Raw genomic sequence first — 24,133 nt, 5'->3', positions numbered from 1 at the left:
CCTTGGCACGATAATTACGCAACCTCGTGGTCGTGTTGAGGTGCGACGGTCCTGCGAAGGTCGCGCGCGACTTAATGCGTCCACACAGCCGTCTGGAGTGCGTGACGTCATTTGAAGATGGACACAAAATGCAGGAGTAACTCAGCAGGACCGGCATCATCTCTGGAGAGAAGCAATGGGTGATGTTTCGGGTCGAGACCCTTCTTCAGCCTGAAAGAAGGGTCTTGACCCAAAACCTCATCCGTTCAACCTTCTCTCCAGAGATGCTGCCGGTCCTGCTGAGTTATTTCAGCATTTTGTGTCTATCTTCAATTTTCGTGGCCCCGCTCTGGGAATAGAAGTGGGGGCGGATCCGGACCGCAATGGCCGTGAGCCCCAGGCCGAGCTCGGCGATCGTTTGCCTGCTTCTGCTGCTGTTGGAGGTGAGACCTTGCGTCGCGCCAGGGTCTTGGGCCTGTCCCACTTTGGCCGTCATTTACGCGACAGGCCGGTGCCGCGCGAAGATTTCGTTCGCTACAAAATTTTGGAGCGCCGCGCGATACCACGCACAACTCCATACCCCTCCGCGCTTCTCAGTGAGACCGGCCCCGCACGGCCACACGATGCCCATGCGCCTCAACGTGTAATTTGCGTACCAAGGACATGTAAGTGGGACTGGGCCTTTACACTTAACATGTGTAAGATCCTCTACCAACCTTTTGCACTACACAAGATAGACACAAAATGCTGGAGTAACTCAGCTGGGCAAGCAGCATCTCTGGAGAGAAGGAATGGGTGTTTTGGGTCGAGACCCTTCTTCAGACTCAGCCTAGCTAAACCAGCATCTGCAGTTCCTTCCCACACTCTTCCATTACACAACAGTGTCCTCCGACTAACATGCTTCATGACAAAACCCTTAAAAACGTACAATTTCCCATACCTTTGAAGTCACCTCTTGGTAAAAGCAGACATTGATGAATGAAATTCACCTCTACCTATTCTGTGCCACACAAGTTTTTGGTTTCTTGAAGAAAAGGACTTTTCAAGATCGTGACCGTCAGACCTGGCACAAAATTCTCTTGGCAGCCTTGATCCCTGATCTCATATAATTTCTGAGAGTAGGATTACCTGCACCAGACATCTTATGAAACTTAAAAGATACAACCAATGCTGAAATTATACTGAAAGGATAAATCTTGCAATGTCACTGCTCATTACCAGGCTAATATTCCTAATTACACTCGATTAGCTTCATTGGGCAGGCCATATCAATATTGTGCACAGTACCAATAAACAGACAATATTTTTCGAAAACTGTCACAAGAAGATGGTGGAAAAGCTCAAAGCCGCTTTGGAAAAATGCGACATACCTGCTGTCATTTTGTAATCTGGAGCCCATAACTGCACAAAGTGGGGCTGAGCATTCAAGGCAATATTGAGAACTTGGAAAACTTGGTCTATACATCAGGGGTGCAGTGAAGCACTGCAAAAGCAGCAGAATGGACACTGCACATCACAATCTCCCCAGTCATTAGCACCGTCAGCTATTCTCTGCTCCGTAAGGGAATGGTCAGTAGTTCCTAAAGTGGCTTCCTCTGTCAGTTCAGAACCCACGAAACCAGGATGAAAACCAGTCACCCTTGTATCCTGCAAAAGAAGAGGCTACACAATCTTAGTACCAATGGAACAATTAGAAAATATACTTGCTTCATGTTGAGAAAGCATTGTACCTTAGAATAAATTTAGCAGCATTTTTGTGATCTTTATTTATTTATTTATTATTTATTTCGGACAGAATTAAAGAATAAAAAGCAAATGTGAAACAGCATACAAAAAACAAAACAAAAATATTTATAAAGTGTCATCAACAATATCTATAAATAAATGAAATCATATGTGTCCGAAAAGGAGCAGGAAGAAGCCAAAGCTTATTAATTCCCACCCCTTTTTTTTGTTTTGGCGAGTAATTAAGGGACTGCACATTAAGTGTTTCCTTAGTAAATTAGAGAGCAATTAAAAGAGATGTTCCAAAGATTTTATAATAGTGGTAGTTATTATTTCAATGTTTGTCTTTGGCGGTTGGTAGTGTATATTTGGGTGGTCTTATGAAATTTATCTGCAAGAAAGAACTGAAGATGCTGGTTTACACGAAAGATGCTGGAGTAACTTAGCGGGTCAGGCAGCGTATCTGGACTGACAAGTCTGATGAAGGCTCTCGACCGGAAACGCCATCTATTCATTTTCTCCAGAGATGCTGCCTGACCTATTGAGTTACTCCAGCATTTTGGCTCTACTATGAAATTTATCCATCTGTTCTGAAAGTTACTTACAAAATTTAACTTACAGGCCTGGAAATTGGACCACTTTGCACACGTTTGTATGTGAAAATTGTGCATAAAAGCTGTTTAGTGCATGTTAGATCCTGATAGCGATCATTTCTGGGACAATTAGCAACCATCAGGAATTTGGCAGAGAAGCGTCTGGGTGTGATTCACTTCAGTGTGGCTGGCATTAGCTGAGCATATTTTGTGCAGTTAATGACCATATTTTGATGAGCATATTTTGTGCAGTTACTGCACAGTATATTTTTCCTCCACTGACTAGAGTTGGAGCTTTTGAGTAAAACTTATTAATTCATGATTAAAAGGAGAGATATCAGAGATTCAGAATGAAGTGGTAATCAAAGGGTCTGCAATGCCACATTAATATCTTGTATACTTTGTTGCCTAACTTGGCTTTTCAATGACCAGCAGAATTTGACATCATTCACTGGTATCTTCAATGATTCCATGCTTTGACACATTGGAGAGGACTTTACTGCCATTATACTCTGTCTGCTGTGTAAAGTTTTTTTTAAAGTTGCTACTTTTGTCAAAGAGCTCAGTAAACAGCTGCTAACTGTACACATACACAAGTCAGCTCTTGTAGCTTATAAATAGAAGCAAAACACGTTAGGGATTTCTTAAATTATGGATGTCTTAGTTTTGGAATTTTTATTTGTGGTGACCTTGATTTGATATTGACAAAATGCTGCATCCATTTAGCACACCAAAAGTGGGTGAAATCTAATTTATCGAATCATCTTACCATCAGAATCTAAAAATTTATTTCACTTTCCCAACATTAATTATTAGTTTTACCCATTTTTAGGTGTACAGCCTGAGAGGAGGCAACAATGAATGGGCAATTGGATCTCAGTGGGAAGCTCATCATTAAAGCTCAGTTAGGTGATGATATACGCAGAATCCCTATCCACAATGAGGATATCACCTACGATGAACTAGTTCTGATGATGCAACGGGTGTTCCGTGGGAAACTTCAGAGTAATGATGAAGTCACAATCAAGTACAAAGATGAGGGTGAGTACTGAATCTATCTTTCTATTGCTATACCCATAAAAGTCTCATTGTGTGTGTGTGTGTGTGTGTTGTATCTTCCTCAAAACGCTACGTGCTAGCTCTTTTTATTACATATTCTAACATATTTTTCCTGTCCACGCTGTACTCAGGCTCACTTAAGATTTCATCCTATATTTCACAAGTTATCAACGATTCAAGTTTTTAAAAAAAAAGGAAAAAAACGGTTCTCACGCACAGCCTCAGTGCCACAATGACATCACAGTGGGGCATTGCCAACGGCAACCGCAGCTTCTCGCAGACAGACTTTTCTCCAGGAGGTTCCACTGATGATGTCACAATACAACTCACAATGCACCAATTACAATGAGCTCTCAAGCTGCCGAGTGCCACAATGGCATCACAATGTGTAGTTTAATGGTGGTTTTATAGTGGTTTCACCCTGTTTGAAATGGTATGGAACTGCATTTGAATTTGGTGGCCTTGCACCCTGCTTGAAATGGTATGAAACTGCACTTGAATTTGGTGGCGTTGCACCCTGCTTGAAGTGGTATGAAATTGCACTTGAATTTGGTGGCCTTGCACCCTGCTTGAAGTGGTACGAAACTGCACTTGAATTAGGTGGCCTTGCACCCTGCTTGAAATGGCATGAAACTGCACTTGAATTTGATGGCCTTGCACCCTGCTTGAAGTAGCATGAAACTGCACTTGAATTTGGTGGCCTTGCACCCTGCTTGAAATGGAATTTCAAGGAATAGCCGTGAGTCAACTGCAAGCCCACCAGCCGTGAGTGAGCTACCAGCACCATCAGGCTTGAGTGACTGAGCTGCCACCCCAAGAATCCATTTGCCCCACAATGTCCATACTAACCCTCTGAAAACCAGTCCCTTCAGCCCACAACACCCATACTAGTGCTTCAGAAAGCCCCCCCCCACCTGACCACCAATATTGGAATTGGTGGAGAGGTGGAATATTGGGTTGGGGGACCTGCCCTCCCCTGTGAACATGGGACGCAACGGGCTCAAATTTTTCAAAAACAGCTTTATTAGCTCCCCAACGCACACCTTTGGGGGAGCAGCTGCATTTAGTCTAGTACTATTTAAAAAACAGGGCTTTTTTATATTTGTTTAAAATAGGGCCATGAAGCCAGCTGACAAATTTAATTTTTAATGTCATCTGCATTCTTATCTAAATCGTTGATATAAAGGACAAACAGCAATGGACCCAGTACCAATCCCCATGGCACATCACTAGTTACAAGCCTCCGGTCTAAAAAACAACCTTCCATCACCACCCTCTTTTCCTTCCATGAAGCCTTTTCTGTGTCCATCCAAATCATTGATATACATCTTCCCCTCCATTATCGGGCTTTTGAACGATCTATCCATAAGCTAGGTTACTGTTTAATTAACCCATACCACATTGAAGACATTTGACTTTGTTGAAGAAACAGATGTGCTATAATACGGAGAACTACACTTTGTATCTTCCCCTTTGATCTATCTATTGTAGTTTAGTTTGAACTGATTGTATAATGTATGGTATATCTGATCTATTTGGATAGCATGCAGAACACAGCTTTTCGCGGAACTTTGGTACATAAGATCATAAGAGATAGGAACAGAATTAGGCCATTAAGCCCATCAAGTCTACTCTGCCATTCAATCATGGCTGATCTATCTCTCCCTCCTAATCCCATTCTCCCCATTACCTCTGACACCCGTACTAGTCAAGAATCTATCTATCTCTGCCTTAAATATATTATTATTAATGGCTATTATTATTGGTACATGGGGGTGGGAGATTGCAACCTTCATGTGGTCCACCCAGTTTCGACGAATGCAATCAACCTGATGTGCACAATCAAATAAGATCAAATAGAACAAGTTGTACTCCAACTTTAGGCTGTGCACGCCTTAAGCAAGAAGAAGAAGAAGATTGGTACATGCGACAATAATACACCTAAACAAACCACAAACAGCAATGGGCACATCACCAATTCCTCACACCAGTAGTCACAGGTCTCCTGTATGAAAAACAACCTTCACCCATCACACTTTGCTTCCTTCCATGAAACCAATTCTCTATCCAGTTGGCTAACTCTCCCTGGATCCCTTGCAATCAAAACTTCCTGGGTAGACAAAAATGCTGGAGAAACTCAGCGGGTGAAGCAGCATCTATGGAGCGAAGGAAATAGGCAACGTTTCAGGTCGAAACCCTTCTTCAGACAGTGAAGGAAATAGGCAAAGTTTCGGGTCAAAATTCTTCTGAATAGACAATAGGCAATAGGTGCAGTAGGCCATTCAGCCCTACGAGCCAGCACCGTCATTCAATATGATCATGGCCGATTATCCCCAATCAGTGCCCCGTTCCTGCCTTCCCCCCCATATCCCCTGACCGCTATTTTTAAGAGGCCTATCTAGCTCTCTCTTGAAAGCATCCAGAGAAGCTGCCTCCGCCGCCCTCTGAAGCAGAATTCCGCAGACTCACCACTCTCTGTGAGAAAAAGTGTTTCCTCATCTCCGTTCTAATTGGCTTATTCCTTATTCTTAAACTGTGGCCCCTGGTTCTGGACTCCCCCAACATCGGGAACATGTTTCCTGCCTCTAGCGGGTCCAAACCCTTAACAATCCCCTCTCATCCTTCTAAACTACAGAGTGTACAAGCCCAGCCGCTCCATTCTCTCAGCATATGACAGTCCCGCCTTCCTGCTCTCATCCTTCTAAACTCCAGAGTGTACAAGCCCAGCCGCTCCATTCTCTCAGCATATGACAGTCCCGCCTTCCCGGGAATTAATCTTGTAAACCTATGCTGCACTCTCTCAATAGCAAGAATGTCCTTCCTCAAATTTGGGGACTAAAACTGCACACAATACTCCAGGTGTGGTCTCACTAGGGCTCTGTACAACTGCAGAAGGACCTCTTTGCTCCTATATTCGATTCCTTATTCTTATAAAGGCCAACATGTCATTTGCTTTCTTCACTGCCTGCTGTACCTGCATGCTTACTTCCATAGACTGATGAACAAGGACCCCCCCAGATCCTGTTGTAATTCCCCTTTTCCCAACTTGAAGCCATTCAGATAGAAATCTGCCTTCCTGTTTTTGCTACCAAAGGGGATAACCTCACTTTATCCGCATTAAACTTAATCTGCCATGCATCTGCCCACTCCCCCAACCTGTCCAAGTTGCCCTGCATTCTCATAGCATCCTCCTCACAGTTCACACTGCCACCCAGCTTTGTGTCATTTGCAAATTTGCTAATGTTACTTTGAATCCCTTCATCCAAATCATTGATGTATATTGTACATAGCTGCGGTCCCAGCATCGAGCCTTGCGGTACCCCACTAGTCACTGCCTGCCATTCTGAAAGGGACCCGTTAATCCCTACTCTTTGTTTCCTGTCTACCAACCACTTCTCTATCCATATCAGCACTCTAATCCCAATACCATGTGCCCTAATTTTGCCCACTAATCTCCTATGTGGGACCTTATCAAATGCTTTCTGAAGGTCCAGTTACACCACATCCACTGGCTCTCCCTTATCCATTTTCCGAGTTACATCTTCAAAAAATTCCAGAAGATTAGTCAAGTATGATTTCCCCTTCGTAAATCCATGCTGACTCGGACCGATCCTGTTACTGCTATCCAAATGTTTGGCTATTTCATCTTTTATACTTGACTCCAGCAACTTCCCCACCACCGATGTCAGGCTAACTGGTCTGAAGAAGGGTCTCGACCTGAAATGTTCGGCCTATTTCCTTCGCTCCATCGGTGCTGCCTCACCCGCTGAGTTTCTCCAGCATTTTTGTTTACCTTCGATTTTTCCAGCATCTGCAGTTCCTTCTTAAACAATCGAAACTTTCTGAGCGGCGTACCATGCGGAACCTTATTAAAAGCTTTGCTGAAGTTCAAACAGAAAACGGATACGGCCTTGCCCTCGCCAACCATTTTTCTTACTTCGTCAAAAAATTAAATCAGATTCGTAAGACTCGATCTCTCACGTCAAAAATGTCTATCCAAATGTATATATATCTTATTCATAAAAATCCTCTCTAGCAATTTGCCCAACACAGATGCTAGGCTCACTGCTCTATAATTCCCATGCTTTTCCTTATAGCCCTTAGGCAATCACCATAGAAACATAGAAAATAGGTGCAGCAGTAGGCCATTCGGCCCTTTGAGCCAGCTTCGCCATTCAATATGATCATGGCTGATCATCTAAAATCACTACCCCGTTCCGACTTGTTCCCCATATCCCTTGATTCCCTTAGCCCAGGTCCACAACTCTATTCCACAACTCTATTCCTCATCTCAGTCCTAAATGGCCTACCCCTTATTCTTAATCTGTGCTCCTCAAAAAAACTCTAGGGATATAGCTAGGGAAAAAATTACAAGAACTCTGGCTGAGATATATGAATCCCAGTTGACTACACCTTTCCCATGTCCCCTTCTTTTTCCTCACCAGAGCCTCAATTTGTCATCAAAGCTTCCTTACTCCCACCTACTTTGCTCTTCACTCTAACACAAACTAAACTCTTATTATCACATTTTTAAAAGCATCCTACAGGCCCGTACGAAGCTTTTCAAAAAGGGGGTTGGCATGACAGGATTACAAAAAACTTAATGTGAAATAATGTGCGCGCTGCACACATCACGAGCGCGAAGCGTGAAGTCCCTCGATGCCGGGATCCAGGGCCTGCTTAAGGGCCCTGGAAGCTCAGGGGTTTTAGATGCTTTCTGATGCATTCTGAGCCTTGTTTTGGAGCATTTTTGCACCAAATCTATGACCAATATTTCAGAAATTAACAGGAATCTGAGTGGTAGCTTTTTCACACAAAGGGTGCTGGGTGTATGTAACGAGCTGCCAGAGGAGGTAGTTAAGACTGGGACTATCCTAATGTTTAAGAGACATTTGGACGTACACGGATAGGACAGATTTAGATGGATATGGGCCAAACGCGTGTGAGTGGGACTAGTGTAGATGGGACATGTCGGTCGGTGTGGGCAAGTTGGGCTGAAGGGCCTGTTTCCACACTGCATCATTCTATGACTAAAAACTGAAGAAGAAAAATGCATGTAGATAAGTAGAGCAGATTTGAAAGGGGAGTGAAATGTAAAGGCAGAGAGAGGTTTATGGGTGGAAAGGAGGGGGGAGAGTGGGCTTGGGTAGATGGGTGAAGGGAAAATAGACACAAAGTGCTGGAGTAACTCAGCGGGTCAGGCAGCATCTGTGGAGAATATGAATAGGCGACGTTTCACAGAATGCTGGAGTAACTCAGCGAGTCAGGCAGCATCTGTGGAGAACATGGATAGGTGACATGTCACAGAGTGCTGGAGTAAGTCAGTGGGTCAGGCAGCATCTCTGGAGAAAAGGTATAGATTATAGTTTGGGTCAAGACCGTTCTTCAGTAATATTCATGATGTGCCATGCATAGACATTCCTGAATGTTACCCAAACCATCGTGAGCTACTTTGTTACAGTGCTTGCCCTCTCCTATAACGTCTCTGCTGCCTTGGGTGATGCAGGACAGGACACAAGCTTTGGGACATGGTGTGAAGTTGTTGCCGTCTGTCCCAGCCTGGTAAAACCCTGGATGGAGTGGATTTGGAGAGGATGGTTCCACTAGTGGGAGAGTCTAGGACCAGTGGCCACAGCCTCAGAATTAAAAGACATTCCTTTAGGAAGGAGATGAGCAGGAATGTCTTAAGTCAGAGGGTGGTGAACTGTGGAATTCATTGCCACAGACAGCTGTGGAGGTGAAGTCAATGGACATTTTTCAGGAGGAGATTGATAGATTCTTGATTGATAGGGGTGTCAGAGGTAATGGGGAGAAGGCAGGAGAATGGGTTTGAGAGGGAAAGATAGAGTCATAGGGTGATACAGTGTGGAAACAGGCCCTTCGACCCAGCATGTCCCATCTGCACTAGTCCCACCTGCCCATGTTTGATCCATATCCCTCCGAACCTGTCCTATCCATGTACCTGTCTAACTGTTCCTTAAATGTTGCGATAGTCCCTGCCACAACTACCTCCTCTGGCAGCTTGTTCCATACACCTACCACCCTTTGTGTGAAAAACATATCCCTCAGATTTCTATTAAATATTTTGCCCTTCACCTTAAATTTATGTCCTCTGCTCCTCGATTCACTTACTCTGGGCAAAAGACTCAACCATATCTATTCAAATCATGATTTTATACACCTCTATTAGATCATCCCTCAGCCTCCTGTGCTCCATGAAATAGAGTCCCAGCCTACTCAACCTCCCCCTATAGCTCTGGCCCTCTAGTCCTGGCAACATCCTCATAAATCTTCACTGTACCCTTTCCATTTTGATGACATTTTTCCTATAACATGGTGCCCAGAACTGAACACAATACTCTGAATGTGGCCTCACCAACTTCTTATGCAACTGCAACATGACCTCCCAACTTCTATACTCGCCCGACCCACTGAGTTACTCCAGCACTCTGAAACGTCACAGAACAGGGCAAGATTAGCAAGTTTGCTGATGATACAGAAGTGAGTGGTTTTGCAGATAGTGAAAATGGTTGTGAAAGATTGCAGCAGGATCTGGATCAATTAGTCAGGTGGACAGAGGAATGGTTGATGGTTGCATGGTTCCTTGAAGGTCGTGTCGCAGGTATATCAGGTGGTCAAAAAGTATTTTGGCACTTTAGCCTTCATCAGTCAGAGTATTGAGTATAGAAGTTGGGAGGTCATGTTGCAGTTATATAAGACGTTGGTGAGACCGCATTTAGAATATTGTCTTCAGTTCTGGGCACCATGTTATAGGAAAGATGTCAAACTGAAAAGAGTACAGAGATCCCCATCCTGGATCAATCCAATCAGGGTTTTGTCATCCACAAACTTGAGAAGCTTGACAGGGGTGGCTGTGGAGGTGCAGTCATTGGATGTGAAGTGGTGATTGGAGTGTAGTGGAGTGGTGATTGGAGTGGGGTGGGTGTTGAAGGGCCCAGTCTTTGCAGACTGAGGTCAGGCTGTGAATGGATGTGAAGTAATGGGTGTGAAGTGTTGGGTGGGGTGGGAAAGGTTCCACTCTTTTCATACTGGAGTCTTGCCTTAAGTAGGTGTGAAGTGGTGAATGGGAAGGAGAGGGTGCCGGGTCCATTCTTTGCAGACTGGGGTCTGGCTGTGTTTGTTGGGGAGGGGGTTTCAGGGTTACGTTTCTGATTTTCAAGCCCGCAGTAATACTCATTCAGGCTTGAAAATTCAGTAATACTCAATTCTATTACCAAAGAATTCCACAGATTCATCACCCTCTGATTAAAGAAATTTCTCCTCATCTCCTTCCTAAAAGAATGTCTTTTAATTATGAGGCTATGATCTCTAGACCTAGACTCTCCCACTAGTGGAAACATCCTCTCCACATCCACTCTATCCAAGCCATTCGCTATTCTGTATGTTTCAATGAGGTCCCCCCTCATTCTTCCAAACTCCAGCGAGTACAGGCCTAGTGCCGACAAACGGTCATCATAGGTTAACCTACTCATTCCTGGGATCATTTTTGTAAACCTCCTTTGCTGCCTGTCCTGCTGAGTTACTCCAGCACTTTGTGTCTATCTTCAAAATATAATGCTGTTGAGGCATGGAACAGTTAATTTCAATTCTTGCAGCTTCTTTCTTTCAGACCAAAATTTTACCTAATTTGAGCATAGAACTGAATTCTATATGGAATAGTTTTGTACATGGAATTTGTATTTAGTTTAATTTCTTGTATTAATAAAACCTTTTTAGTAGCACACTATTTTAATATTTTAGTGCTTGGAGTGTCTTTGTACTTGGCATTACTTTGTTCAGTTAATGAGGATATTTGTGGATAAAGTATTCCAAATAGAGATAGAGATAGAGAGAGATAGCCTTTATTGTCATTCAGACTGAAGTCTGAAATTGCAGCAGTCATACATATAAAACAACAATAAACACATATTAACATCCACCACAGTGAGTCCACCCCCAGCATCTCCTCACTGTGATGGAGGCAAAATACTCATCAAAAAGCAAAAAAACCCTGCAGATTCCATAAATTGAAATGCAAGCATAAAATGCCGGATGTGCTCAACCAAAGAGGTACCATCCATGGAAAGAGAAACAGTTGAAACTTTTCATCATGACCTTTTTTCTCTCCAGTCTTGTTGCCTGCTTGCTGCTTTTATACCACATCCTTCACAATTTGTTTTCAGATCTCCTTTAATGTTTAGATTCATGTCAAAGTGTAACAGTCTGCAATTTGACCTATATCTCTTGCTAAGTATGTTAGAAGCTTCAGCAATTGCATAGTATTTCTTTGGATTACTTTTGATTATATTTAATAATCCACTTTATTAATTGGCAGCTCTTTTTGATCGTGTTCTTTTCTGGGGCACTTTAAATATTGTGGTGAATATTTTTAATTCTGAACATTTCTGGCTCAAACTCTCCTTCAAAATCTTTAGCATGTAACCAAGGCTAACATTTTAATGTGTGCATTGAATGCATATATGCCTGTGTAAACTTTTGGAAGCAATCTTATGGTACATCTGCTTCTCTGAGAACAAATATCATAACGCCTGTTTTCCTTTGAAAACTTAATATATCTTACAAATTTGAATTCTGAAAGTTTAAAATATTAATAAATCTTTAATTGTACACATTCATCGGTTTACATCAAGTATTTTTTGCACATTCTTGCACAAAATTGAGTGGCTTTATTCCATCTTCAATCATTATTTATTTTGTTTTTACAGATGGAGATCTTATAACCATATTTGATAGCTCAGATCTTTCTTTCGCTACCCAATGTAGTAGGATACTTAAGCTTACTTTGTTTGGTGAGTACTTCTTGTAATATATTGTGCATTTAACTATTAAGATATGCTTTTTAATGTTCTTATTAAAATTAAATACCTGATTTGGTGATCCTTCAGATACCAGTGGCTAAATGTGACTTTAATTACAGACTAGACTGTGGGACCCGTTGGGTTCCTGTCACATGGGAGGTCTGGTCCCCCAACCAACCCGTTCCCCCAACGCCCCCACCACTCTTCATCACCCTCCCTCAAATCCCCCCTCCCCTGTCCCCCCTCTCCCTCTACCCCTCCCATCCCCTCCTCCCCCCCTCTCTCCCTCACCCCCCTCTCCCCTTCTCCTCACCCCTCCCTCCCTTCCCACTTTGTCTCTCTCCCTACCCCCTCCCCCCCCCCCGCCCTTCCCTTCCCTTCCCCGTGCTGTGGGCCGGGCTGCGGCACTCCCTCTCTCCATGTAACGGTGTGGTGCGTTAGGGCTGCTCTCGGTGTCCGCTCCCGCCAGGAGCTACCTTCGGCGCTGCCCATCCCAGGACACGCCCTCTCCCTCTTCCCCTCCTCCCCCCCCATCCCCCACCCATCCCCGGCTCCGGACTCACTAGCTCTCCCGTCCCCCTTCCTGTCCCGCTCACCCCTCTCCTCCCGCCACCTTATCCCTCCTCCCACAGCCCCCCCCTCGGCCCCGTCTGGACGGGCTCATGGCTTGGCCAGCTTCCGGGGCTCTCCATGTAAGCGGTTGCCGTTAGGGCTGCTCCGGTGTCCGCGCCCGACGGGCATGGAGCCACTGAGGCGCTGCCCGATCCCATGACCCGCATTTCTTTAAACCTCAGACTCTTTCCCCCCCCCCCCCCCCCCCCTGATCTGGTTCCATCACCGGCTCTGGACTCACTTAGCTGCTCCCGTGGTAACGCAAGGTCGCGCTCACAGCCTCCTAGTGCGAATATAGCCTCCGTCAGCTTTGTTTTCTGGAAGGGGCTCATGGACACGGCCCAGCTTCCGGGGCTTTATTGTCCAGCGGTTGCCGGAAGGGGCGTTACCTTCGTGATGACTGACAGGCGATAAGACCAATCTGCTGATCTCATGATTTTTTTAAACCTACATAACTTTTATAATCTTCCACTGATCTGAGCAAAACTTGGTTGCTTGGAGCAGAGAAGAATGGTAAGTAAGGTGACGAGTGATCCTAGTGATATAGGGTAATGTTTTTGCGCAAAATTAAATGCAATGCCGACCGGATGAGAGTTTTTGTAATAGCATAGATAGACTACAAAATAACATTCAGAATGTTAGAATTAATATGTACCTTGATCATAACTTTTTGTATCAAAATAAGAATATATCTACATTCTATCTGAAATACCTGGTGAAAGTGCTGCTCATTGTTTTTATAGAATACCCACAGGGCATCATACCGTCCTGTAAATACCGAAAGACAAAGTGATGAAATACTCATATGTTGTGGATAGAATTAATATTTTTTTGGGTGGGTAGTCCGTTTGCACCTTGATCAATGGCAAAATTATAGCTGCTCAGTGTTAGCCATCTAGAATTTTATTTTTGCCACAATTTAAATACATTTTACCAGAATGTGCATGTGTTTTTATAATGTACGTAAAGATAATATAATCCAATATTTTTATTTCACTAATATAAATTACCAATACATTTAATTGGCGCTTCAGCAGGGCTATTTAAATTAACTCTGAACCACAAGCTAATAGATTTTTAGCTAATTGATGTGGAAGTACACGGAATGATTACACAAACCTGTATATTTGAATCTTTTAACTGTTCCTGTAATCCAGCTTCCTGCAATCACTTTTTTTTAGCATTCCTAAGTAGCAGCAGAAAGGAAAGGCTGCATTGTGTGGATAAGTAGAATGGTGTATAGTGGTAGGTAAAAATGAAAAGCACAAAATCCCATGTTATTTAAAAAATGTATTTAAAAGTGTTATTGTAACCTTAATGAAACCTTTTGGATTTTTTGGTGCTCTCCACCACGAAACATATTCAACACATTGCAGGAGCCGAAATCATCTTTTTGGTGGCTACATAATACTCTCTACTTATTCATAACAACTTCAGACAGGATTTACTTACCAGTTCTTTTATATTGTAATGTGGAATTGTTTTCCAATGTTTTCTCTTTTTTCTATTCTGTTTTATTTGTATGTTTTATTTTAATCTTTCTATCGCCCAAATGAGTTTGGCCATGTTAGTCTTATTTGAATTTAAACTTTTATGTTAAGCAGAGGAACTGTAGTACAACACATATAAGTTGTGTTTAGGAGGCTATGGAGTGGGTATATCTGAATGAAACTCCTCATCAGTATCTAATTAAAGTGGCTTGGAAATATAGATTTTTTTCATTTGCACCCGCCATGACATAAAATCACCCAGGAAAATAATTTTTGTTGCCTACAATCCATCTCCAACTTTTCATTTCCTTTCAATTGCTTAAACATAGAATAGCTTACAGAATCCATGTTTGAATCCACTTCAAGTTTCTGTTAATGTGCAGGACTTAGTGGACTGATTTCTACTCCAAATTCATATAATCTATGACTTTAACATGATACCTCACTCCTACTCATCCTCAGCAATCTGCTAGTAGGATGCAAAATGCAAAGCTTAGCAACTGATGTCATGGTCTAATTGATCATAGCAAGTAATAAAATTTCAAAATTATTGCTTATGTTCACTGATTATCAAGCTGGAGGAGGTTTTGACTCATCCCTTTAAAAAAAGAGAAAGGACTGGATTTCTGTAGTACTTAACGTATCAGCAGGATTCTCCAAAATATTTTGCAGCCAGTGAATTCCTTATGAAGATATTTTGAGACAAGCATGGTAGCCAATTTATGAACAGTAGGAACCCACTAAAAACAAATGGGCATAAACCTCCAGATAATCTTGCTTGAGTTAACAAAGGTTAAATGATGACCCAGGTACAAGCAAAATTCACTGCATCTATGTAAAAAGTGCCTTGGGATCTTTAATATCCACCGGAAGACCCAATTCTATATAATATATTGGCTGAAACAGTGTATCAAACAAAGTAGCATTCCTCAGAACTGAAGCAGAGGCTACATGGAGAATGTGTCCAATCTCTAACATTGGGTTGCTACCAAGGGGCTAATTTACTAATTATACAACCATCTCAATCCTGATTAATTATAACATTTATAATATAGCATTGTTTGCCCTCTTTCGATTAAATTCGCTGATAAAGGTCATCTTTCATTATCGAGATATCCACCATTTTTGTGTTCTTTTAATACTGCATTAATGAAGATTCAATTTTTTGTTTTCAGTTTAAGTAAGGATTACTACTCAAGCTTTTATAACCTCAGTTTCATGTTCTTGATCAGGAATGGAACGTATTTGTTCAAGAAGGAAGAAGCCTAGCCCCGTCCATTCCTGTTCTTGGTACAGCAAAGCCTTCTCCCACTTTGAAAGTGACCTATCTGATTCATTCTCCACTGGGGTTTACTGACATTGTTGGATTTTTTGTGTAGTGTGGTAGGAACTTGCTACAATTCTCTTGCACTTGCACAACATGATCTGCATAGTGAATCTGTGCCAGGTTAGACTTGGATAAATATTAGGTGTTTTTTAAATGTGGTTACGTTTGCTTTAATGTTTTAATTGCTTTGTTTTAACTTTTCACCTGGTTTTACAATTCATATTTAAAATGAATTATTTCATTGATTTGTAATCTTTTGAAATGGTACGTAGTTTTGTGCAGCAAAGATTCTAGTGAAATTAAAATAAATTAATATTCTTTAACGAGTGAAATATGCAAGTGTATTTATCCTTCTAACTTTTAAATATTGCAGATAAAAGTGATGGGTTGGTTTAAAACATGTAAATAAGATGTGCGTCGGTGTTGATTACAGATTAAAACATTGAAAATAAGCATGTGTGTTCTGTAACTTTTAGCAATGAGTTAAACAGGGATCTTATGATCCTCCCCGATATCTCTACCCAGATTATCTCTTTCTTGTATTCCTTTTTACATGAATTTGTAACAGAGGTGAAAATCAAGTTTAAATAAAAAAATAAAAACAAAATTAAGTTAGGTTCAAGTCCATGAAAATTATATTCAAACAAAATCCAGTTATGTATTGCAAAAACCTTTGAATAGTAGATGGCCAAATCTGCCACAGTTCATACAATTCCACCAGGTGGCACTCGTGTTGCTTTTAATAGATTAATAATAAGGGAGTAAATAGTAGACCCTTTTTGGTGAAAGGAATACATTAGCTCAGAACAGATGTTTTCTAAACATAGTTGGCTGATCAAGTGTAACGTCCATATAAATAGCACTTAGACGTAGATTAAAATTAATATTTGTACGACTTAATACATCACTCCAAACAGTGATTAAGAAATATGTTTAACATTGTGATTTGTGTGCTGTTACCAGAAGAACTTGACTTTTCCTGTCATTAGCATTAGATTTTGATATCAAACTACCGGCAGATGTTTATATTGTGGCAAGAAAGATGTTCTGCAGAAGGAAATTCTGGTCAATCTTATTTTGTTCAACCTCATCTCCTGACAAAACTCGATCATTCTTGCTGTATAGTAGACTTGCTGCGTTTACTATTTTCTAATGGGGAGATAATCTAGAAATCAGAGGTGCAAAGGGACGGAGTTTTAATCTGCAAGTCGAATCGGAGGTAAAGAAAGCAAACGCAATGCTAATATTTATTTCAAGAGGGCTTGAATATAAAACAGGGATGTAATGCTGAGGTTCTTTAAGGCGCTGGTCAGGTCACATTAGGAATATTGTGAGTAATTTTGGGCACCATATCTGACGAAGGATGTGCTGCCTTTGGAGAGGGTCCAGAGGAGGTTTCCAAGAATCATCCCAGAAATTAGTAGGTTAACATATGATGAGTGTTTGATGACACTGAGCCTATACTTTCTGGAGTTTAGAAAAATGAAGGGGGGACCTCATTGAAACATACAGAATAGCGAAAGGTTTGGATAGAGTGGATGTGGAGAGGATGTTTCCACTAGTGGGAGCATCGAGGTCTAGAAGTTATAGCCTCAGAATTCTTATTTTTCTTCTTGCGTATGGCGTGCACAGCCTAAAGTTGTAGGTCAACTGGTTCTTTTTGATCTTTTGTTTGTGCAAGTTGGGTTGATTGCATTAGTCGAAACAGGGTGGACCACGTGAAGTTTGCAATCTCCCACCCCACCCTCAGAATTCAAGGACGTTCTTTTAGGAAGGAAATGAGGAAGAATTTTTTTAGTCAGAGGGTGGTGAATCTGTGGAATTCTTTGCCACAGAAGGCTGTGGAGGCCATCAGTGGATATTTTTAAGGCAGAGATAGATAGATTCTTAATTAGTACAGGTATCAGAGGTTATGGGGAAAAGGTAGGAGAATAGTGTTTGGAGGGAAAGATAGATCAGCCATGATTGAATGGCGGAGTAGACTTGATGGGTCGAATGGCCTAATTCTGCTCCTATCACTTATGGTCTTATGATAGTTTAGTAATATGGCAACTTTATACAAAGTTTTATACTGCTTTGTGCAATAGACCATATTATGTAGATGCAACAAAAGGTATAGTTCTCGCATTAAGATTAGAGAGAGAAAGTGGGAGTTTCGAAAATAAAGCATGGCTTCTTGCAGTTTATGCTGTTTGTTAAATATTTTTCTGCAAATTTCATCTTGAGAATTTTTGATCACAATTTACTGAAAGTGTGAATTGATAAAAACAGTTTGATCTAGGTATATGGAACCAAAATGTATGGTGGGTACAACAATGAGGCTTTTGATCTGATACAGAGGGATGCTAGAGGAAGAGGAAATATAAGTCAGATCAACTATAAAAATGGGAAAGAAAAATTCGCTTAAGAAAAAAAATAAAAAAATTTAAGCCTTGAAGTTAAAATAGAAAGAAAACTTCTGACACCTTGCATGTGCACAAATTGCAGTTAGCAAGGCATTGTGTGAATATTTTGTGGCAATTCCAGCAGGAATCCTGCCATTGGGAAGTTGGCTGATTAATTTTTGTTGCAAGTCAACCATTTCCCTTTGGTCATCAGAATTCATGATGCATGCTTTAGCTCAAAGTAGATCAAAGATCCCAACCTATGACTCAATTTTAATTGCAACAAAACAATGAGCAAACCACACAGAAAATCTGGAACTGTATGCGATTTAAAAGAGACCCACAATAAAACTGATTTTTATTATCATGGTATTTCCATTTAGATTTCTATGCATTGCTGTTTTAAAGTTGGGTAATACTGATGAAGGTTAAAGTATCTGTTTACTTCAGTGGAAGATGTTGTGAGCAGATGATTACAATTGCTTGATTGTACCATGTGGGCCAATTGGGCCATTTATAACATGGGGGACTCCAAATAGACCCAGTAGGACTTTTAACTAATTTCCCCTTGCTTTTCCCCTTTTTTCAAATTTCCAAGGAACCATGGGTTGGAAAGGTGAAGATCTGGTTGGATAGGAAAGGTTTACAGGGATATGGGACATATGCAGGCAGGTAGAACCAGCATAGATAGGGCATTTTAGTCGATATGAACTAGTTGGGCCATAGGGGCTGTGCTGTATGACTATGACTGTAGCCTATTCTCTGATTTCCTCCCCTTTTGATGCTCCCTCTGGTAAAATAGTCCCAAATAATACTGTTATAGTGCTGTTATTCTTGTGCGAGTATAGGATCTGTCTAAATTGGCTGGAGGCAGAGCCAATTTGGAGGATTGTATCAGATGAAGCAGTCAGGATAGAGGGGAATTAGTTTTGTGGTCTGAGAGGTTGTGCGGTTAAAGACCCAGGTAACCGTAAGTTAGAATGGATGTGGGATTCCAAGGCATTGTGGCCTGCCAGGCATGCTCCAAAGATCATATTATCACCAAATTTATATTTGTGAAGCCATTGTTAAAATGTTGTTAAGATAATGCATTGAAGTATGATCATATTAATTATGCACGTTATTGATGATTCACCTGTTATTTAGTATCGTTGTCAATGATACTTGAAAAGTGATTACACAATCCATTGCACTGTTTCATTATAATAATTTGATGAAGAGATCAATTAAGATTTGCATGTTGTTATATATACGTATTTATATAATTTCATTATAATCAATTTTGTGTATTCTTATTTTTTCATAAACTTATTCATATTCATTATATTTATTTTCATCTTTTTCATTTGTTATTATTTTAGACATAATTTCACTGGTGATCATTTTGGCTAACATTGTTAGGCATTGCTGCATAGATGAGCCATAAATTGGAGTAAATTGGTGTTCATTTTCTTAACCTAGTTTCATGACTTTGTCATTTGATAAAGGCTTACAAAACAGTATGATGCACGGCAAAAAGTGAATGCAGAGTTTGCCCAGTGAGCATTTTTCAAAATTGTATCTGATATTATTAGACCTGCAGCAGTTAATATCTTGCAATATTGTATTACATCCAGAGATTGACGGTGATAAAAGCACCAAAATTAGCTGGAGGTTATGACACATTGAAACTGAAAATTGTATACATTTTTCATTCGCAATATGTTCATCACCTGTAATGAATGAAATGTCACCTGGTTTTGGATGTGCATGTTTTGCTTCAAGTCAAATAATTTTGATTAGGTGAAACATTTTCAAATCTGTTGAATAGGACTTCATTGAAAAATCAAATTTAAATTACATTTTAACTGGGATTAATAAAGTATGTTGTATGCACATATAGAACTAATATCAACTATGTAAATGTCTACATCAAATTAATGTATTAAGGTATTTTGGCAGTGCTCATTTATGTTTGACTCTTTTCATTTAAAAAGTATGTTGTTATTGAATATTTGTTGCATTCTTATGGTGATCTTGCACAGTCACTACTGAAGACATTTTGTATGCAAAAAAAATACTTCAACATCAACGAACAACCAGAATCTATTTGTCTACCTTGGCTAATAAATGTTGTAGATCTTGAGCTGTGACATTCATTGGACTTTTACAGAGCAGAGGTGCATGGTAAAAACAGATTATATCTTTCCACACAAACTTAATAATGTGATATCATGCAAAGTCATTTTTATAAGAAATTGGTGTTGATCAAGAAGACAAAATTAGATATATTTGGGAACCGTACGATTTTATTGGAGCACTTAATATGGAAGTTTGTTGGTGGGGGTTGGTGACACATCAGCTATATCGTCACTGGAGGGCAGTATAGTGCAATTAAACTGATTTTAAATGTATAATAATGTGAAGAAAATGAGTGTACCAGTAAATTCTAAGTGGAGATTTTGCTAAAGTAGACGAGACTACCAATATGGAAGGTGAAGTCAACAGACCTTCAATCCTAGAAAATCCAAAGATCTGAACAATAGGTTCTAATAGAGATGTCTATTGTGAATTGTAATTATTCCATATCTTCCATGTTTGCTGCACTGTTTATATTAACCATGAACCAGATAGCTTGACCTGCCCCCACCCTATACGCATCCCATGCTATTACTGCCGAAGCATAATTTTTTAGCTCCATAGGTCAAATTGTCCTGAAGGCCTTGCTACCATGGCAACCCTGCAAGCTAAAGGGGGCATGCATGACAATATAGATAATTCTCAGTGGAACGAAAAGCCATTCCCCACTCAGACCACTCAAATGGCTTATGTCAATGTACTGTTTTTAAATATCTCTGATCAGAGTATGCAAAGCGAAAATGTTTGAATAGTTTAAAAATATTAAAATTACAGTAATTTTACTTTAAACTTGAATATTCATTTTTGTTAAGTGTTTTTAAACTAATTAAAACATGAGATATAATTGAGAATTTATAAATATACCACCAAGTTTTTAATTCAGGTTCCCATTAAAATCAATGGGTGCGTGACCATGCAAGTGAAATGCAATTGGCCCTTCAGTTGAAAAGGTATGTGCAGAGTCCAGTGATTTCAAGCTCATCTTTGACTTCTGTGGTACAATGCACTGAAAATTGGAGGGGACCTAATCTCCAAGGAGAATTGCACTGGTGGTACTGGATAGAACAATTGACAAAGAGTATGTTAGTGTTAGGTGATATTTGAAGTCACATCTCAAACAAAAAGATGGTAAGATTGTTGGAGATCACTCATTTACAGCTCCAGGATACCTAGGGTAGTATCCTTGACCAAATCCTTCAGCTGTTTCATCAGCAACCCCCTTTCCTTCAAAACTGCAGAACTGGAGATATTTGTGGATGATTATCCAATGCTCAGTCCCATTCATAGCTCCTGAAGAAATGAAACCGTTTGTACAGTGCTCTTCTCTGTGCTCCACAATTTGAGATTTGTAACAGAAAAAAATCCCATGTGGTTAAAGTGCACATTGTCAGATTTTAATAAAGGCCATTTTTATACATTTTGGTTTCACCATGTAGTAATTACAGCAGTGTTTATACATAGTCCCCCCCCCATTTCAGGGCATCAATGTTTGGGACACATGGCTTCACGGGTGTTTGTACTTGCTCAGGTGTGTTTAATTGACTGCTTAATGCAGGTATAAGCGAGCTCTCGGCACCTAGTCTTTCCTCCAGTCTTTCCATCACCTTTCGAAACTTTTATTGCTGTTTATCAACAGGAGGACCAAAGTTGTGCCAATGAAAGTCAAATAAGCCATTATAAGACTGAGAAACAAGAATAAAACATCTGCCAAACCTTAGGCTTAGTTTGGAACATCATTAAGAAAAAAGAGAGCACTGGTGAGCTTACAAGATGCTGGAGTCAATTATAAAAGATGAAATAGCGGCACATTTGTTTAGCAGTAACAGAATTGATCCAATTCAGCGTGGATTTACAAAGGGGAAATCATGCTTGACTAATCTGGAATTTTTTGAGGATGTAACTAGTTAAATGGACAAGGGAGAGGCAGTGGATGTAGTGTATCTGGACTTTCAGAAAGCCTTTGATAAGGTCTAACATAGGAGATTAGTGGGCACAATTAGAGCACATTGTGTTAGGGGTAGGGTGCTGACATGGATAGAAAATTGGTTGGCAGACAGGAAACAAAGAGTAGGGATTAACGGGTCCCTTTCAGGCAGTGACCAGTGGGGTACCACAAGGCTCAGTGCTGGGATTGCAGCTATTTACAATATACATTACTGATTTAGATGAATGGAATAAAAGTAACATTAGCAAATTTGCAAATAACACAAAGCTGGTTGGCAGTGTGTACTGTGAGGAGGATGCTATGAGGATGCAGGGTGACTTGGACAGGTTGGGTGAGTGGGCAGATGCAGTTTAATGTGGATAAATGTGAGGTTATCCACTTTGGTGGCAAGAACAGGAAGGCAGATTATTATCTGAATGGTGTCAAGTTAGGAAAAGGGGAAGTACAACGAGATCTGGGTGTCCTTGTTCATCAGTCGCTGAAAGTAGCATGCAGGTACAGTAGGCAGTGAAGAAAGCTAACGGCCTTCATGACAAGAGGAGTTAAGTATAGGAACAAAGAGGTCCTGCAGTTGTACAGGGCCCTAGCGGGACGGCACATGGAGTATTTTGTGCTGTTTTGGTCTCCAAATTTGAGGAAGGACATTCTTGATATTGAGGGAGTGCAGCGTAGGTTCACAAGGTTAATTCCCAAGATGGCGGGACTGTCATATGTTGAAAGAATGGAGCGACTGGGTTTGTATACACTGGAATTTTGAAGGATGAGGGGATCTTATTGAAACGTATAAGATTATTAAGGGATTGGACATGCTAGCGGCATGAAACATGTTGCCGATGTTGGGGGAAGTCCAAAACCAGGGGCCACAATTTAAGAATAAGGGGTAAGCCATTTAGAATGGAGATGAGGAAAAACCTTTTCACACAGAGGTTTGTGAATCTGTGAAATTCTCTGCCTCAGAAAGCATTGGAGGCCAATTCTCTGGATGCTTTCAAGAGAGAGTTAGATAGAGCTCTAAAAGATAACAGAGTTGGGATATGGGGTGAAGGCAGGAACGGGGTACTGATTGTGGATGATCAGCCATGATCACAGTGAATGGTGGTGCTGGCTCGAAGGGCCGAGTGGCATACCTCTGCACTTATTGTCTATTTACCCTTGATGTTTGATAGCATTGCCATGACTGATTATTCCCCCCCCCACAATGTCTTGAGGCATCACCATTGAGAAGAACATAAAGTACTGGTGTAACTCAGTGGGTCAGGCAGCATCTGTAGGACATGCGAGACAATGTTTCAGGTGGGGCCTAGGTCCCAAGCCTTTTTGTTCTACGCAAGATTCCTGCCTCCACAGATTCCCGTGTCACCATTCACAAGAAGCTCAACTGGAAAAGGTGCAGAAAAACCATAGTTGTCAGAGGTTGGGTGTCCTATATAAAATGATAACTGATAGTTTCTCCTCAAAGCCTTTCTACCAACCACAAGGTATGTTTTTCGAGTCCCACTTACCTGAATGAGTGCAGCTCCAAACTAAATAAATGTGTTATCACATAATATAGCCTCATTGACTGGAACCCCATCGAGCAGAGTACGCATTCATTCCCTCTATGGTGAGGCATCATGACAGCATAGTGTACCACCTACAAAATGTTGTACAGTTTGTCACCTAGCTTATCTGACTTCCCATGTCTATGACCTCTACCATCAATAAGGATCAGAGCAGCACTTTCTGACTTGAAAATTAGTAATCGTGCCCTCTTTGTTGCTGGATCTAAGTATTGGAACTTTGCCTAACAATGCTATGGAAATATCTTCACCAGAAGAACTGCAGTGTTTTAAAGACAGTGACTCATTACAGCTGTAGAACACAAAGTGCTGAAGTAACTCAGTGGGTCACGCAGCATGACTGGAGGTCATGAATAGGCTATGCTTCAGGTCTGGATTTCTTTTTCACATTGATTCACTGTCGTACTCCTGTCGATGTGTTTTGCTGTACCCTCAAAGAAAACCTATAAATTAGATTGGCAGCAGCTCTACTTCATGTAGCCGTTAAAAATTCTGAAACCATGCTCCGTTATCTTAACCATAA

The 24,133-nt window shown here is 41.0% G+C and overlaps 1 protein-coding gene across 3 annotated transcripts in view; it reads left to right on the top strand.

Annotated features, from left to right (window-relative positions):
* The window catches only part of tfg (trafficking from ER to golgi regulator), an 83,389-nt gene that overhangs the window by 11,022 nt on the left and 48,234 nt on the right, over window positions 1-24,133 (top strand). For all 3 annotated transcript variants that reach the window (XM_055644990.1, XM_055644988.1, XM_055644989.1), the window contains 2 exons: window positions 3,130-3,338; window positions 12,083-12,166. In XM_055644990.1, the coding sequence (XP_055500965.1) occupies window positions 3,155-3,338; window positions 12,083-12,166 (268 nt within the window). In that variant the 5' untranslated portion in view covers window positions 3,130-3,154. The remainder of the gene's footprint in view (window positions 1-3,129; window positions 3,339-12,082; window positions 12,167-24,133) is intronic.

The sequence above is a fragment of the Leucoraja erinacea genome, chromosome 13 (assembly GCF_028641065.1).
Source record: "Leucoraja erinacea ecotype New England chromosome 13, Leri_hhj_1, whole genome shotgun sequence".
Lineage (NCBI taxonomy): Eukaryota > Metazoa > Chordata > Chondrichthyes > Rajiformes > Rajidae > Leucoraja > Leucoraja erinaceus.
Note: the sequence above shows the minus strand (reverse complement) of the source record. Positions and strands in the feature narration are given on the sequence as shown.